This window comes from Etheostoma cragini, chromosome 10, assembly GCF_013103735.1.
Source record: "Etheostoma cragini isolate CJK2018 chromosome 10, CSU_Ecrag_1.0, whole genome shotgun sequence".
Classification (NCBI taxonomy): Eukaryota; Metazoa; Chordata; class Actinopteri; order Perciformes; family Percidae; genus Etheostoma; species Etheostoma cragini.
This window is the reverse complement of record NC_048416.1, coordinates 14,996,972-15,015,336: the sequence shown is the minus strand read 5'-3', so window position 1 is coordinate 15,015,336 and position 18,365 is coordinate 14,996,972. Positions and strand designations below refer to the sequence as shown.

Sequence of the window (18,365 nt, the reverse complement as noted above, 5' to 3'; positions counted from 1 at the left end):
AATCAGGTATGTTATGCCTTCGTCCAGAAATGTTGGGAATGTTTACCAGGGGGTGTAACTGAAGGAATGCTTCAATTTTTTGGAGGCTCACTAAGCCAAAAGTCCTATTGCTTATTGTATATCTAGGTTTTGAAGTATAAATGGTGTAAAGAGAAAAGTGACAATATTCTTTCTCATCTGCACTGTAGCTGTGACATCACAACACACTCAGCAGCCCTTAAAATGCAGAAAAAAAGCCTAATTTAGCACTACATTTAAACAGAGCTAACACAAAACCTGTAATATATAAAACGCTGAGTCATGTTCTAATGGCTGAAGGTTTGTTGTGAATAGTTTGAATGGCATCTGAAAAACTAAAACTAAAAACTATATAACACATATAAATTATGGAGAAATGTTGACTACAAGCACATATGTCCTTAAAGAGCTAAACATTTTGATATTTGAATGGTTTGTGTAGCTTAAAGTATGCAGAAGTAATAGGCAAACAAAAAATCTATAGTAGAGTTGGATAACAATACTGTGAGTAGTGCTGAATCAGTATTCCCACAATTACGGTAATCCGTTTCTTGTAAGGAGATTTGATGGATGTAGTAGTATATCATTTGCATGTAAACCCATTTGATGATTGTTTTGAATTTCTTAGACTTGCTTGACACGTCACTGTGGTACACACAGCCTTCTGTACACAAAGATAAACCAGCCTGTCCTTAGTCCAGCAGTGACCTTGTAACAGATGAATATACCTGGAACTACAGATCTTCTCCCTAAGAGACATGTTGACCCATTTAGAGAGTTTTTTTTTCCTGTTAGTGTAATTTCTTCTTGTCAAATACCCTAAATAGAAGGAATAGTGTGCATCTGTGTGTCTATATATCTATGTGTACGTGCGTGACTCTTCACACCGTCTATTTTAAACAGAGTGGTAGTTTTCTCTTTTCTGCAGCGTAGAAACTTGGTGACCTGAGTCTTGCAGTTGGGGGGGGGGGGGGGGGGGGGGGGGGGGGGGGGGGGGGGGGGGGGGGGGGGGGGGGGGGGGGCGCGTCTTCTTGCATGTTCCCCTGTGTGCAGAGTTGCAGACTCACCATAGACTTTGATAAATGACACCTACAATTAATCAAGTATCTGTAGCAGGAAGAGTGCAGCAGCTCAGTGCAGAGGCCATGCAGACTATTCAACACTTTTTAAACAGTATGTTCAATGCAGCAGAAGAGAAAAGAAAAGAGAGAGACTGTCTTTTTAGACAGCTGAATTATATTACATTCAGCGTATCATTTGGAAGATTTTTAAAGGATAAGGCTGGTAATATTAATATTTTTTGAATTGTAGTCAAATCCTATAAAAAGACCAAAACCAACAATAAATTGATGTACTTACAAGGAATACCTGAGTAGCCAAAGCCCGATACAGCTTATTCCTTTGAGCCATGCAGCTCCATTGTTGTCCAACAACTATTAAAAACACATTAGTAAGCTATACCGTTGCTCTGGGGGAAATATGTTTTGTCAAAATGATTAATACGAGTTTATTCTGAGTCAATTTGCACACGCCATCACTAGCGCACCAAAAAGGCTGAAAATAGTTCCCAATAAACACAGTTTAATATTTGCTAACAACCACAGTGCCAAGCTATTTTAGGGAAATAAATTATATATTTGTTACCCGTTTTTAAAGACATACATCTTCAGTAGAAACAAATGGGTTGAAGAAGTCTGGAAGTATTGAGAAAAAGAGAAACACGTTGTTGGTTTTGGTCTTTTCATGGAATTTGACGACAATAACAAAAATATATAAGATGATGTCTAATCATTGAAATGTTGTCATTATTTCTAATGCTTATTTACGCTGTCTTGTCCATTCAACCACATACTTTTTTCTCCTCTTATGTTATTCCATCCTGGTCTCTTTCGTCTTCTTTCTTTTTTTCTTGCCTCTCTTCTCTTTCTTCCCCTCCCTTTCTTCTCCAGATTATGGCTGAAAGAAAAAGTGCCAAGGCTGCAGCTAGCAGCTCCTCCCAGACCGGTTCTGATGTACCCCTACAGGGTATACACACACACACACACACACACACACACACACACAGATGCACACATCTTTTTCTTTGAGTTTTGTTCTTTAGTAGTTCCCTCATGAGAGAATTGGATTTGTCAGCTGTGTATTATCTTCCGTGCTGTGATTTTTTGTCTTACATTACAACATTCCTTCACATCTGAAACCATATCTATGTGTGTTTTGAAAAAATGACCTTATCGCCTCAGGAGCGACTGTGAACATTTTTTATTAGAAAAGATAACAGTGTGCGGTTCAGTTACACACAGCTAATGCTGACTTCAGAACAACTCGCTTTACAATCAGGGAGTTTTATCCACCAAGCACTAATTTTATTCACCGTTTCCTATTTTGCTAAGTCCCACCGCTTGCCCCAAGTAATTATAGGAAGAAAGAGAAAAGGCGCCTGCACAATTCATCCTACACTGTAACTTCAGATGGTGTGTGTATCTGCTGAGCGTGGGGGTACAGAGCTACAACATATAAAAGAACTATATTGGCTCTTTACTTACAGAGGCAGTGGACCTCATTAAAACCCAATTAGTGTTTCTTTCAGGTGAGGCCTTGTGCTCCATGACTCATCCCAACCCCAGGATCAAAGAATGTATTGATGAAACATACCTCACATCTTTTAAAGCTACTACTTGCCTGAACTCACAGTCTTTTAACTGAAAGACAACAGTTGGTATCCAGTGAGAGACGTTGTCCTTACATTGGATAGACCAGGACATGAGCGCTATAGGTTCAGTGGATGGAAAAAAGTTATTGTACTCGCCTTGAATCAATTTCTTCAGGGTAGCTGGGAATACACAATCCTGTGTTGGGAAACATTTCAGGAGATGAGCGCCACTTTATTTTAGATTAGTACCAATACCAGGATGATGGCACCACTGTCCTCATCTGATATGGTCTGCTTGAGATCTACTTTACATATGGAATGAATGTGTGAAAACCTCTTGTTCATCATTCATGTAACTGCTGTTTTCATTCTTTAGCATTTCATACTGAATGTGTAAGATATTAGGGACTTTTTTCATGGAATACACTGATGAGGTGAATCCAGGCTAAAGCCATTACCTCTGATTGAATTGGTTTATTTACTCCATACTGACCACATGGAATGTGAGTTTGTGGTGAATTGTTATTCTCTGAAATCCGGTAATTAAGATGTGGACTGTGCAAAATGGGCTGAAAGTAAAAATTAGGGAAGTGTCATGTGTAGGCCGCTTTATCTCTGTTTAAAGTAACTGACCTCCAGTGGTATAACTTCTCACGTTGATAATGTGATGAGCTGGTGTGCTACAGGACACCGTGACATCACTTTTGGGTGTGGTAACAGGTGCAACAAAGCACACCCATTGTATGTATAAAAACAAAAGCTCTGCACAACTTAACTCAGCTTGCCGTTAAGTTACTCTTTAAAGTCATTACTTCAAAGTCATTATGTATACATATACGGTTTATATATATATATATATATATATATATATATATATATATATATATATATATATATATATATATATATATATATATATACAGTATATATACTTTTTAAATGATTAATAGGATCTTTGAAATTATTCAGATTTTTGAGGGCTTTTATCTCACACTTAAAACTCAATGAGGGGTTGTAAAGTCAGAACTTTTTCAAATTGTACACATAGGGGCGTTAATGCAGGCAATTTGTAATTTACCTTCAAGTCAATGGCTTCATTCATGTTTAGCATCTTAAACTCTTAGGTACCCTTAAAAACAGGTTATAACAGTTATACATTGCAAATGTTGTGTTTGTATCTAAATAGTTAATGAAACTGAATGTGTCATTCAACAATAATTACCATTTAACATTGACTCAATAACAATTAATTCCATGTTGCCATTGTTTTTTATTTTGCAAATCCATGCTGACTAGCTAAACATCAAATAGTTAGTAGTTAGTATAGTAGTATAGTTCATAACTAATTTCATCATTTTGTAGTTGATTCTTCAGTTGTGCACTTTCTAGTATTGTGTTGGATTTCTATAATGTCATCATTTAAAACATTGGAGGATTAAAAACAATTCATCAAGTCATCAGTCATGTCAAGCTTAAGCAGCTATCTGCATGGTGTGTTACTGATGTTAACTTCATGGCTGATTGAGATGCCGGTGATACATGATTTCTGATCATCCCCATTCACTCATCCTTTCTGCCTACAGGCCATTGTGTAAACAGGCATAGCTGGATTTTCATGTAGAAAAAGTCCTGCATGCCTGTGTGTGTGTGAACATATTTTTCATGATTTAATCATGTCAACAGCCCCCTAAAATATTAAAATATTCACCAGTGTTTGTTTATTTGCCAAGTTTAAGCCAATTATCATGTGTGGACTTCACTTTTGGAACTTTGCGTTAGATGTTGTGGCATGATAAAATTCCCTGTGGGTGCTCTGTGTGTGTGTGTGTGTGTGTGTGTGTGTGTTTAATGTGTTTGTGTGTGTGTGTTTTCTCTCTGCAGAGTTCCCCATGCCAAAGACTGAGTTGGTGCAGAAGTTTCATGTGCTGTATCTGGGCATGACGTCTGTGTCTCGCCCCATAGGTAAACTAATACTGAAACACACACATCTCAACACATCTTGCACTGTCTCACTGTTTACTTTCAGGCTCTCCTGTGTTTTGTCCTCAGGTATGGACATCATAAATGGAGCCGTAGAAAATCTTCTAACCTCCACAGGCAAAGAGGACTGGACTCCTGTGATATTGAGTATTGCTGACACCACACTGGCTGTCATCAAAGAAAAGGCAAGGGACTTGTCGATGCTTTCCTGAGTAACAGATAAATAAAATATGTGAACTTGCTTGGAGATTAGAGTCCAGCTCAGATCTAATTCTTCTCTTGGCTGTGTGCAGGAAGAGGAAGAGGAGGTGTTGGTGGAGTGTCGAGTACGCTTCTTGTCCTTCATGGGCGTGGGACGAGATGTGCACTCATTTGCCTTCATCATGGACACTGGGAGCCAGCATTTCCAGTGCCATGTCTTCTGGTGCGACCCCAACGCAGGCAGTGTCTCTGAGGCTGTGCAGGCAGCATGCGTGGTAAGTTTATAATTCTTCTGCTATGAAATGAGATGATGTTCCGTTGTTGAACTGTCACTATTACAAAATAATATTAAAAAATTTTGTATTTTAAGGAATAGTTCAGCATTTCGTAAAATACCCTTTTTTGCTACCTTGCTAAGAGTTAGACGAGAAGATCGATACTGCTTTCTCTGAAAGCCCAAACCCCAAATGATAAAAACTCATCTAGTCCTGTACTCCTCTTCCTCAGCTGCGGTATCAGAAGTGTCTGGTGGCACGGCCGCCCTCCCAACGAGCCGGCTCCTCATCCTCGCCCTCTGCTGACACGGTGACACGCCGAGTGACCACCAGCGTGAAGCGTGGCGTCCAGTCTCTCATAGACACTCTGAAACCCAAGAAACAGCCATCGGAACTCCCCCAGCAATGACCGTCACCAGTGACCACAGCACCATCCCAACCGACACCTCACACACCGTCATCGCCACAACACCTAGTTGGTACCAGCCATGGTAACCAATGATGTACATACATGTTAACGAACTCCACCGCAGATGAAGGAAATAAGAACAGTCCTCCAATGAGCCTACTGATAATGAAAACAATGACAAGTAAACTGATCTGTTTCATGAGGAAGAATGGAAAAGCTGGTGTCACTGGTTGAACTTTGACCTTTGAATGCTGCTGTGTCCAAGTGGAAACCACCCGCTGGCTTCACTGGCCCTTACATTATGTGGATTTATGGGACTGGATAAATTATTTGATGAAGCAGACAGGACACAGGATAACCCAGAAGAAAAAGATCACATTTCTATTAATAGACTGGTTTATGGAACCACTCATTGGTTTACTCCCATTGTCTTTCATGCTCTGTCCCGTCCTGTAAAAACATTATCAGCACAGTAAGAGCTCCTGGACTGGACGCCTGAAACGCTAAGCTATGAATGCCGGGACAGACAAGGTGACGACTTCCTGTCATGGCATCTGAACAGAATAAGAAGACCAGACAGACAAGACCTGCCAACACGCTCCCTCCCACCAAATGGCATACAAATATTTTGATCCCTTCGATGTGTGTTAGACTTGAAACAAACAAAAAAATTCAACATCTCTTTCGAGGATGAATGAATGAAGTGATTGTATTAATGAAGTGTATGTAAATGATTGTATGTAGGAAGAGAGAATTTAGGGCACAGAAAATTGTAGATATAAGGGTGAGATGAAGTGTTGGTGACAAATGAGACGTGTTGATTTTGCATGTTTTCTTGATGGGATATGTTTTATGTTGATGAGTTTAAAAAGGGTCTCAGTAGGAAGAGTGGTGAACACACAAGAAATAGATGCTCTTAGCACAAGTCATCTCCAGCTGACAAAGACTGGATTTACACTTGCACAAAAGATCTGGCCTATTCCTGACCCATGCCTGAATAAAAGGTTATTCCCCCTCCCCATTTACAGAATCCCAATATAGTCAATCAATGTATTTTTAATTCCATTCCTTGATGAGTAGATCAGCAAAAGAAAGGCAACAGTTTTTTTTAAGTATTTAGAAGCTTTTAATTAGTTAAGATTGTTTTGCAAATATTATAAAGAAACTGAGTTAAAAGCTCAAGAATGTTAAGTTGCTTAAATTCTGACTTAATAACAATTTCCTCAGGAATCTTTATGCATACACCCAAGATTGACGTGGTAGCAAGAAAGATGGCCGATGTGAGGCACACATGGCTATATGAACACTGGTGCACAATAGTTGGACAACATGGAAAGATCAAATATGTGCCCCACGGTAAGGGTTAACGATATGTTCTCTTCATCAGTAAATCCAGCCAGTCTACTCCCACTCACAAACAAAATACACACTTACACACAGCAGTAAATATGTCTGCTGTCACTGCTATCAAAAACTTGATACAGCTCCTATGGCTCGTGGCCAATACCTGCACTCCACATAAACTCTATGAATGCAGTCCGATCAAAATGAAAAAAGACACGCAAAAAAACAACCAAGAAAGATGCTGTAAATCATTTCAGTTCTGTTCTTCACTCATCTTTTCACCATGTGAATGTAATCTGTTGTGACAATAAATGCATTACCAAAAGAGAAAAGAGTAGTTTCTTGAATACGTCCTTCAGTTGTTTAGGTCAGTGGAACCCTCTGTGGTAGCTGTTCATCATGTAGTGACATTGAAATGATATCAGTCCAGCCCTTTAAATACATGCGGTTTGATTAGACTCTGACGCTCTTTATAGCACACAAAGACACTGTCACAGTTATATTGTAATCTTAAGTAAAAATGGCTCTAGAAGCATTTAAGGTGACTTTCTTTTTCTAATGCTCTATGTAATTTGGCAAATCAACAACACCGTATATTTTTTGCTGTTAGATTTAGATGCTTAGTGCTTTATTTAAGTAAGCATTTGGCAAAATTATTAATACTTCTTTTATATTTGTGTTGGTGTTTGTGAGCCTAAAACAAAGGCTGGGATTTGACCATAGCATCCTTGGAGAGACTGCCACTGGAGCGGGAGGGGGGTACACTCTGAACAGCGGGCCTCCACTTGTTGTAGGTAAAGCTGGGGCTGCGTCCTGGTCGGCTGTGCAGGGGTGGGAAGAAGTCGGGGAAGCGAACAGTAGGCAGGACGAGCACCACAGGCTTCAACACCTCCTGATGAGCTCTGCGGGGACGGACAACCGGGGCAGCTGGGAAAGCAGGGGGAGGGACGGGATGCAGAGTGGTGGTGGAAGTTGTAGTGCTTAATACAGGGGGGATGCTTTTCTTGGTTGCGCTGTTTTCTGGTTTGGAGGAAGAGAAGGAGCTGGACACAGTGTTCTGGGAGGACTGCAGGCGCACTGCTTTGGCTTTTCCTGAAGGACAAAAAACGGTGAGAGAGGTCAGAAGTAGAGGACTAGAATTTTAAACCAAAGTTCAGAAAGCATTGGGAAAAGGGTACATGCTGCACTAACTCGTTGCTACTCCTCTTAGCCAAAAGCTTAAAGGAATAGTTTGACGCTTAAGTCAGATGTAAGTAAAATCTGGAACACACAGCTGATTTAGGGGAGAAATGAAGGTAAATATTCTTATTCATTTCTTGCTGCAAATTATTTGCATATCGGGAGTGGTATCAATCTTCTCATATAACTCTTATCAGGAAAGCAAATAAGCATTTTAACTGGAATGTCTCCTTAAATCAGCTGTATGTTCCAGATTGTACTTACAGCTGAGTCACGATAGAGGACTGAAGTAATCATGCGCACCTTGTAATGACTGTCGGCTGTTAGTAAATTCCTGATGTCCACACAAAGTAGTGCTGTTGCTGCCCTTGGTCTCTTGGTTTTTGGATCGAATACTGACAGAGAGGTGGGACTGAGAGGTGCGTGCGTGAGTAGTTTTTGTCATCCTGTTGGTGTGTCCATGCTGCTCTTTTCTTGTTGGCTTTTTGGAGCCGATCCTGTCCAGTATGCCTTTAGCATTAGCCCTGACAAGCACGTCATGTGGTGCCTCTTTCACCACTGGCTCAGGCTGTTGAGAAGTGACAAAGCAATAGCTTTAATTTTCTAAGACATGACAGATAATTCTTTATCTTTAAGAAATTATTGATGAATGAAACACATTGTACACTGAAGCATACAGCCAGGTACCTTATGACCTCACTAACCGACATGCCACGCAGACACACAATCAAACGCAATAAATATTGCACATTTTTCTTCTGAATAAGAAATCTTGTGGCATCACATGAAGAAATAAATGCTGACACAATACTTTATCTTTCTTAAAATGAACCTTGATTACAAAATCATATAATCAACATTTAATGGATGTAATAAAAAAATAAATTTGTTAACCATATAAGAAAATATTTAAATAATGGTATAGGACCACCATATGTAATATTGGTAAAGAAAAAGAGGGGAGTGAGCCAACATGTCCTTGCTGCTGGCTGCAGGGTCACCTGCTGTCTCAGCAGCAGCCTACTGCTCTCCCCAACGCCTGAATTATTCACAAGCACAGTGTACACTACAGGGACATGCAGCCTGTGTGGGTTTATGTGTGTGTGTGTGTGTGTGTGTGTGTGTGTGTTTTCTAAAGTGCTTGCTTGTACTTTCATGCAAATGTGTATGTTTGTACAAGCTGTTGGTAATTCTATGTACACAGGTGTGTGTGCTTACATACTGTAAAGTGTGCACATGCGTTTTTCACATGCGCTTATTTGTGCTAATACACTCTGTACACGCAGGTAAACATGCTTCAGAAGCACCTCTGTACTGCAGTCTTTGGTGGACGCCCTGAACTTTGTTGATGCTAACTCATACAGACAGGGGGCGCTGAATTATTCAACAGGCACTCTCTCTTGCCTCCCTTTCTTCCCCCTCACCCCGGTAAATCTCACTTCCTCTCCATCTCCACTTACCAGCCACGCCATGCTTTGTGAATCTCTCATTTCCTTCTAGACTCTGCCAAACTCATCTGCCACAGCGCAGCCTGGCACTGAACCAATTCTTTTTAAATACTTCCAAGTCCAAAGTCCAAAATCATTACGTCCAACATATCTTGACAAATACACCCAAATGTATGAAACTCAGTCTAAAGAATGACGAAAACAAAGTCAAAGTAAAAAGTGTAGGTTTCTGAATCCCCTAATAATTTTGTCCAAATTCGTCTTTCAGAGGTTGGGGACTTTTAGCGATAAGTCCACCTGCTCTGCCTTCTCTGGAAATTAGGTGAAAGACTTCTTTATTATTCCCAGTTGTTTCTGTATGGAGAGCTCATAAACAACTTTACTAGGTGCAGCTATGACAGTCGATGTACGCGAGACAGCATTCAAACACTTATATAATTGCTATTTTTATGGCGCTTTTCAGAGTGCCACAATAACTTTTGATTAGCTGAGTTTATTGGAGGTAGGGAGAAAAAATGCTGTTTGAGGCACCATAACTGCAGTTTGATTATCTTTTCATCCCTATCTGTGGAGGTATAAAACATGATGGATGGCCAGAAAGGAACAGACACCGCCGTGCAAGAGCCTGTGGGGGTAAAATGGCTTAATAACCCTGCATTGGCATAATAAGCATAAGAGCAGATTTCATAATGTGAGGGAGTATGTTGTAAATGTGGATATGTTGTGGATTATGAGGATGTGGGGAAGCCCGGTCACACAGACTTGATGAGACTTGCAAAAGCATCTTAACCAATCCTAAAGATCCATTGCAACCCGCTGCACTTACAGCCACTTAGAGCTGGGCTGCCCTTCTGTAACAGTGTTACAACCACCAACTATCAACTATCAACAAATATAATAACGAGGTAAAAGGAGAGGTGGTCAGATAGAGAGAGTCAGATGACAGTGGAGTGAAGATATGATCAGTTGGATTTAACAGGAGAGACTTTATGAAGCCATGAAAGCCTGTGACTAGACAAGACAGAATGCTTCTCCATTATTAATGTTCATAAAAGAGTCGTATGTATGAGAAAGCTCCTTTCAGAAATAAACCCAAAACCTTTCAAAGACACTTCTATAGTGTCTAATTCTAAAGTGTATTACACAAACACCTTCATACACACAAAAAGTGGATTCCTACTTCTCCTTTAGGTAATACAATCCAAGACCGACTCTCTGCTCTAAATGCATTTAAAGCTAATGATTTAACTCCTCTCATCCTTTCATCTCATCCTGCCTTCATTCTACTTCTAAAGCTGATTTCTTCACCCTGAATTTCAGCATTTATTCACACTCATTCTGCCACCTTCACCCAGCTTACCTTCCCCTTTCCGCCCCGAAATAAACATATTCAAAGTGATGTGTAAACTCTCTTGGATCTGTCTGTGCTTAGAAAACACACGTGCTTCAGGTCCTCAGTGGATGATTTGTTTTTAGCTCACCAATCAAATCTCTATCACCCCATCTCTGTTGTGTATCATAAGAGAGACGTAACAGGAGGGCTTATCAGGACTCAGATGAAAGCAAGCAAAGGACAAGGGAGTTTTTTTGGCAGACAGAGAGGATAAGTCAGTTTAGACAATAAAAAATTCCGAATTCCGTCATTCCGAAAAAGGTCAGGTCAGGTCAAGTCCAGGGCTAATGTTGGAGGTTTTTTTGTCATTGAAGACCAGACAGCTTTCCATTCTGGATGCTAAATGAGCTAAATTTTTCCCTGTTTGTCTCTTTGGCTGAACTGCATGAAAGCAGCAGTGGACTAATATTTTCACATTTTGAAGGAGCTACAATAGATTGTTTTCAAGAAGCAAAATGATCATGTAGGACAATAAACCTTGAGGACATAAAGTATTGACTTTTCATTTCAACACTTTTTGGAGGCAGTAGAGGCCAAAAGAAAAACTTAAAACAATGTTTTATCAACGTCAATGCTTCTGAGTAGTGTGAAGAGATTTACTCAGATGAACTACTATTCCACATCACTCATCCTTTCTTGTGGTCTCTTACACTTAATGAAATATTAAAATGCTAAATTGACCCTCGACTTCCTGTGGTGGATAAGTCTAGTGTTGAGATAAATAGATAAAATTCAACTATGCAAACTCATCGGGGGTTAACCAATGCTTTGCTATGTGAGATAAGAAGAAAAAAAAAGTATACCTCTCTGCTGAGAACAGCCAGGAAGCAGCCATTGCTCTGTTCTGAGGGCTCCAACATGAAGAAGGGGTCTGTTTCCTCTGGAGCCTTGGCATGGTCAGGAATGCTGAATGGGGATGGACTAAGCCTAGAAGAAACACAAACATATGCAAACAAAAACACAGTAAACAAATATACAGATAGAGATAGCTGTTAAATAACTTAACATGAGCTACGTTATTTAACTCAGTAAATGCACGTAAGTCTACTAGGTGTAGTAAAGCCAGTGTGATCCACATTGATAATATTACTTTTGTGTTTTATTTATGCTAGCCAGAGGCATTGCCAGCACAACAGGTTGGCTTACTGCAAGGATGAATCAGTCTTAAAAAATTCATGTCTACAGAAATGGTAACTTCCACTTAAACACGCCTTAAGTTCTTCAAACCACACACACACACACACATACACACACACACACACACACACACACACAACTATTCAAAAAAAGGCCAAGAGAAGGGAATGTTTTTTTCCTGCCCTTTTCACAGCATGAAGAGACATTAAATAGCACCTTTGATTATATTTTCTCCTTCAGTTCCTGTCTGAGCCTTTGAGACGGAAGCCTGCTTGAAGGGAAACAGACAATCAACCCGGCAGGCTGACAGACAGCGAGGCAAACAGACAAAGAGAGACACTAGCAGATAGATGCAGAGAGTGCACCGGTGGTTCATAGAACTGAGGCTGACCTGAAGTTTGCTTGTTTTGGTTCCCCCTCCTGCTCTGAGCGGGCCTTTGCTTGCTCCAGGGCTCTGTTCACCACCTCCTCGTTCTCCTCTCGGTATGAAGAACAGGTAGAGTACACCACTGCCAAAACCTTAGGGACTTTGCAAAAAGGGGTGCATTGTATCAACATTCTCTATATATGTACATTTAGTAGAATATACATAACCTCTATGTGTTGCAACTGTACTGCATTTCTAAACCAAAATAAATCTGAAAAATCCACGACACATAAGAAATTCAAATGAAACTGCTTTAGTCGAAAAGTTACTTCCCCTCATTTCATGACAATTAAATGTAATTATTCAAACGGAGCCATCCTCCTCATCAAGAGCTCCCTTTGAAGAAATCAGTTCTTGAATATTAATTTCTTAGTGCTGTAGTGTGTATGTACATAGTTCATTTTTATTCAACTGCTGCTGGCTTGCAGATTTGTGAAGCTATCGGCCGTTTGATTTGCTTCATTTGAGCTTTGATTTCTTTCTTGCTCACTAATTACAGCCAGACACAAACAATTAACGTCGAGCTGATAACAAATAAAACCTGCTCAGATGTGGAAAACAAATGTGAAATATTGCTTCTAAAGGAAGCGCAACTGAGCCAAAAATACAAGATGACTGGGGCAGAAACATTTGGTATTCACCCACCTCACATCTGGGACACTAAGGACTATGAAGGTGCGTGTTGTATATTGGCTGTATGCGCAACTGTCTATGCTTGTCTTATGTGGAGTCATTGAAATAGGACCATAGACTCAACTAAGCTAAATCACTCGATACACGTCCACCATTCATTAAAAGTCCTATTAGAAAGGATCTACACTGGCAAAAAAAAAAAAAGAAACGTAGAAGGGGGCTGATCAATGGCAGTGTGATTAGAGGAGCTGGTTTTCAGTGCCCCTAACAGAAAGACTCCAACTGCTCGATGAACATGACCCAGACCAACACAGAAAGAAGAACAATAAATACAAGGCTGGCAGGGGCTGATGAGTGGAGCTCATGGACACAGATTAACACACCACTTAGTGAAATAAAATACAATATATAGAATAAAACTAAGCAGGAAAGCATTGGCTTTACAGAATAGAACTGTAACACCAGTATAGAATAGAATATGATGTCATGTTCTAAACTAGGACAGTAACGCGAAGCATATTTACTAATCACTTGTTTAGAAATAAGCGAGGAATGCTGCAGGAGACTGTCGTTGACCGGCGCGGAGGAGTACATTAACATTCCTAATTAAGACTCAGACGATCTCCCAGGTATACCACAGGCTTCAGTCTAATGGAATATGTGATTAGATAATTAGGAAGTATAACTTTCATTGTGTCAGAGACGTGCGAGTGCCACATGCTTGAGCCTGAGCTCATATGCTGTGTGTGTGTGTTTGTGTGTGTGTGTGTGTGTGTGTTTGTGTGTGTGTGTGTGTGTGTGCGTGTGGCGTGTGTGTGTGTGTGTGTGCGTGCATCAACATGAGAGCAGGTGGTTTGACACTCACACTTCAAAGCGTGATCAATTTCCCTCATCTGTTGGGCTACCAGAGCTTCCAGTCTGCTCTGGGATATGGAGCCCTGGGATAAGTCCTGCAGCAGTTCTGTGTCTGAGAACCAGCAGAATCAAGGTTTTTCTCTGTTAATGAGTGTGCTGTGTATAATTAGTTATATAAAAGCAGCAACTCTAATATAAGTGACATTCTCAAAGCTGGAAGGGCTTGTTTTGACAAGTTTGTTGAAGGGATTCAGATATGCAGCCTATGACAAGACTGTGGGTGGATGATCAATAACTATTTCTGAAACTAGATCAAACATAGTAATAAAATGAAATGGAAAGTTTTACTCATAGTGACACCTTTTATTTTCTGTTTGAACACAGGAAACGAAGCAATAAAGTAATGGTAACACTAATCAATACACTAGGCTGTATTAAACCTTAAAACTAGTTCACTTCAACTTTACTTTCAAATTCTATTAATTTTTTGAAATTACACCTAAAATAACATCACTGCTCCAAAACATTAACTTCCATATTTTTCAAACAGACTTTTTATTGACTGTGTTGAAGTAGTACTACTAGCTATACAGGGTTAGGAATTAACATAATTTGAATTCACAGAATATGAGTTTGTGGTTCATTACTATGCAGTATGAACTCAGGCTGCTGTGAGTCCACAGTACCCACAGCATCCTAAATGTTTTGGACTAACCAACAGTATGTGCCTCTGTTCTATTTCAGCATGGACACAAACAGGTGTAATGTACACTAGATTACATGTATTTGTGAAATCCGCATAGGTCGCAATGTACCTCCCTTCTCTTGCAGTATAAAGTTGACCGGGTCGCTGACTGCAGACACAGAACACTTGGGGGTTAACAGCACAACGCGCACCCTCTGAAGTCGCTTGTCACCACCGTTCAAAGACTGGAAGTCCTCTGGTATCAGCTTCACATCTGAGTAGAATGCAGATAGAGTTTAACAATATACAACAAACACACATTTGCTCAATGTTTTAAGTGTAATCACAATGTCCCACTATTTTTCTTTGTCAAAAGATACCCTGCCTGAAGGCATCTTTTGTTATTATAAACATGCCAGCTTTGTTACATGCGTTTACAGTAATTGTTCCCCTAATGACTGGCGGAGGTGGCAGCCTCTATCAGCATATATTGTTTACATACAGCTTAGTATCTCAGCAGACATTGTTTGATTTTAAGTGCGCTGCCTGCTTATTATAGCCTCTGAAATGTTGCTGACAACTACCATTTTTTCAACCAATATTGTCTTGCTCATGAAAATGCCTATCAAAATTTGATCACTTTACTTTACCATAATAGTTATTACTGTGGCCATTTGCTAAAAAAAAAAGGAGCAGTCAGTTTGAACAAGTAGTGGATCTATGTGCCAAGGCTAACAGTCTCTCATTATCTTTCATTGAAGTAAAAGACAAAAGACAAAGCCTGTGTAGACACGACAACAAAGACAGTAAATACAAATAGATAGCTGTTTTCTCATCTTTGATCTCTTTTGTCCCACATACAAAGACACTAACAGATACTGCCACCATGGACACATCCATGTTATGCCTACTCTTGCAGCCCATGGCAGTGGCAGTCTGCTGCAGCTCCTCCCTCTCAGCGTTTGTACGATCACTGACACAAATGTAGACCGTGGGCTGGTCGTTGCTGTTGGCTTTATGCTTCTCTGCGATTAGGGAGGCAGTGTGGGAGACAGTGAGGCCAGAGAAGAAGCCCACCATAAGAACATCGCCTTCCTCTGGTAGCAGGGAGCACACTGCGTTTGGGCCCAGATTGCAAGATTTATCCTATAGACATATAAAGTGAAAGAATTAGTTTGATAAAGGGACCAACATACTTCAACAAAAGGGACAGTTTCTGCACAGCAGCAACACTCTGCAAACTGATGACATAAACTAAACTAAGAAGAATAAAAAAGTTAGTGTTTGATAGTGGTAAATATACTGTAATTATTGTGGGAATGGATGGGAGAGAAGAGGAAGTTTGAAGCAGCTGTTGCAAAGCAGGTAGGGAGGGGAGGCAAGAGGAGGAAAAGAGGAGAGGAAGCAAAGGAGGAATAGTGAGAAAGTATGAGAGAAACAGTGCAGTCAGATTACAACAAAGATGTCCTTCAATCATTAGGGTCCCCTCCAGAAAACAGAGCTGAACGTATATCCCTGAGGGACCACTGGGCTGGCTTGAGTTTCTGTAGTTAATATCCAGATCACAGGCTTTATCAGGAAAGACAATCCAGGGAAGAACAAGGACATTTGAAATGAGAGAAAAATAGAGGAGAGAAACTGTGATGGAGACTCGTAAAATGGAGAGAGTAAGACGTGATTAATGGCAGTGGTGTTGAATGTTTGATTGAATTTGGCTGCAAAATCTGATTTAATTGTGTTGTGGTGCTGTGTGCTGCTTACAGTTTGCATGGCAGCTTGACTTTAATGGAGTAGAAATTAAATGATTAAGCCGCTCTCCCCCTCCCAGACTAGAGGATTCTTTATGGCTCAGAGTAAAGTATGGCCAGATGAGAGGAACTGATGTGAAATATTTGTATCTGGGAAAACTAATCTTAGTTGGCGTAAGGAATCTCAGTGTTAAAATCAATTTGAGCAAGTCCATTAACTAAGTGAAATCATAAATATCAGAGAAGATTGATGGGGCTGAACAGATTTCTGCAGCCATATTAAAGTCTGCAGGGAGAAGGCTGCACTTGTCAGAAACCTCCTCTCTCTGTGAAGCTTGTACCTGGAGGATGAGTTTGTGGTCGCTAAGCAGCTTGGTGGTGTACAGCTGAGCTTTCAGCTGAGCAGGGAACACCAGTAGATCCCCACAGTGGGGATCCTGGCAGAAGGTCTGGTCCTCCAGCTGCCCAATCGATTTCACCTGGGAGAAGCCTGCACACTTCAGCACACTTCTGACCTCATCAAGGCTAGAGGCAAGGAGAGAGGGGAGCAGATTTGTGGAAGCCCAAGAAAAGAGGGATGAGGGAAGAAGGTGAGAGGTGGGAGAAAGAGGAAGACTGTCATCATAGATAATAATAGTGTGGAGAATTGCTATGTGGCCTTTTAAATGACTTTAGTAGTAAAATGTGCTGGAAAAGCCATCAAGATACACACATGCTCATACCCACACACCCACACACACACACACACACACACACACACACACGCCACTAGTCCCAACAGGTGACCTTTACAGTCCGAGAGCTTGCTGAGGGTTGTTGCTGATTGAATCTGTCCACAGCAGCAGGATTTACACCTAACTGAATCAGCCTGTCGGGACACCTACAAGAACACACATTAGCCCGCACACACACACACACACAAACACATAATTGTCTGTCAGCTGAGCACCTCGCACATAAAACATTAGGCAGCAACCCAACTTAAAGGTCTGTGTGTAGATGTGTAGGTGTGTGTAGCTGCTTTCACACACTCTGTATTATGCTTACATTGCATTCTCGGGTTCATGTACAGGTGTGTGCATGTACAGGTGTACTTTATCTGCTTCAGAGTGTGTGTGTGAGTGAATGGTGTACGCTTGTGTGTGCTCAGCTAACCAACCTGCTCCTCTGTGTGTTGATCCATGCGTAGAGTGGAAGGCTGCTTGATCTCTCCTGCTTCATCTTCACACTCTCCGGCAGGATACACTCAATGGACAAGAGATCATGTTTGATCCTGCAGCGGGCCAGAGAGGCTGCCAGCTTGGTTTTAAACCTACATACAACACATTTCTTTTTTTTTAGCTCTTCTATGTTTTCAGTTTGTACTCTCCTTTTATTCTTCCATTACAAGTTTTGGTTCTTCCTTCTACTTTTTTCCCCTGTGTTATTGTCTTATCTTATCTTACCTGAGGAGGTAGCTCTCAACATCTCTAACTTCTTGCACGATCAAGTCCTCCCTTTGGCATTCCCGAGGGAAAAAATTTCTGTCCTGGAAGTCATAGAGCATGACGGCAACAAGGCTCATCTGATCATCTGGCTAGAGCATGAGAACAAAAAATACAGTTCATTGGTGATTTCTGTTCTAACAAGAGAACAAAGGAAAATGAGGAACAAGGAGAGAAGCTCCATGCCTAACAGACAATTTTCAGATTTTTAATAACATGACTGACACACAAGCTTTTAATCAGTGAATGGTTACACCACAAAGAACAGCTGCATATGGTACATATCTAGAATGTGCATGTGCATAAAACCAACACAACCTGTTCTTAGGTAATAGCGTAGTGGTGATTGTTCAATTTTGGTGACTTTTGGTTACCTAATAAGGGGTACCGCGCAGAGATACTATGTATTGGTATTCATTTGGAGATCAAATTATCCAGCGCACACACACACACTATACACACACACACACACACACACACACACACACACACACACACA

General features: G+C 40.6%; 2 protein-coding genes across 10 annotated transcripts in view; one reads left to right on the top strand and one right to left on the bottom strand.

Annotated features, from left to right (window-relative positions):
* The window catches only part of LOC117951425 (amyloid-beta A4 precursor protein-binding family B member 2), a 35,671-nt gene extending 29,566 nt beyond the window's left edge, over nucleotides 1-6,105 (top strand). For all 7 annotated transcript variants that reach the window (XM_034883102.1, XM_034883103.1, XM_034883104.1 and 4 more), the window contains 5 exons: nucleotides 1,968-2,043; nucleotides 4,550-4,630; nucleotides 4,718-4,833; nucleotides 4,942-5,124; nucleotides 5,357-6,105. In XM_034883102.1, coding sequence (XP_034738993.1) covers nucleotides 1,968-2,043; nucleotides 4,550-4,630; nucleotides 4,718-4,833; nucleotides 4,942-5,124; nucleotides 5,357-5,533 — 633 coding nt within the window. In that variant the 3' untranslated portion in view covers nucleotides 5,534-6,105. The remainder of the gene's footprint in view (nucleotides 1-1,967; nucleotides 2,044-4,549; nucleotides 4,631-4,717; nucleotides 4,834-4,941; nucleotides 5,125-5,356) is intronic.
* Nucleotides 6,106-6,643: 538 nt separating this feature from the next.
* LOC117951427 (putative methyltransferase NSUN7) overlaps nucleotides 6,644-18,365 on the bottom strand; it is a 20,324-nt gene continuing 8,602 nt past the window's right edge. For all 3 annotated transcript variants that reach the window (XM_034883109.1, XM_034883110.1, XM_034883111.1), the window contains exons 4-13: nucleotides 17,828-17,958; nucleotides 17,542-17,694; nucleotides 16,724-16,907; nucleotides 15,546-15,780; nucleotides 14,765-14,908; nucleotides 13,960-14,061; nucleotides 12,426-12,561; nucleotides 11,701-11,824; nucleotides 8,360-8,624; nucleotides 6,644-7,969 (exon numbers count right to left, since the gene is read on the bottom strand). In XM_034883109.1, coding sequence (XP_034739000.1) covers nucleotides 7,572-7,969; nucleotides 8,360-8,624; nucleotides 11,701-11,824; nucleotides 12,426-12,561; nucleotides 13,960-14,061; nucleotides 14,765-14,908; nucleotides 15,546-15,780; nucleotides 16,724-16,907; nucleotides 17,542-17,694; nucleotides 17,828-17,958 — 1,872 coding nt within the window. In that variant the 3' untranslated portion in view covers nucleotides 6,644-7,571. The remainder of the gene's footprint in view (nucleotides 7,970-8,359; nucleotides 8,625-11,700; nucleotides 11,825-12,425; nucleotides 12,562-13,959; nucleotides 14,062-14,764; nucleotides 14,909-15,545; nucleotides 15,781-16,723; nucleotides 16,908-17,541; nucleotides 17,695-17,827; nucleotides 17,959-18,365) is intronic.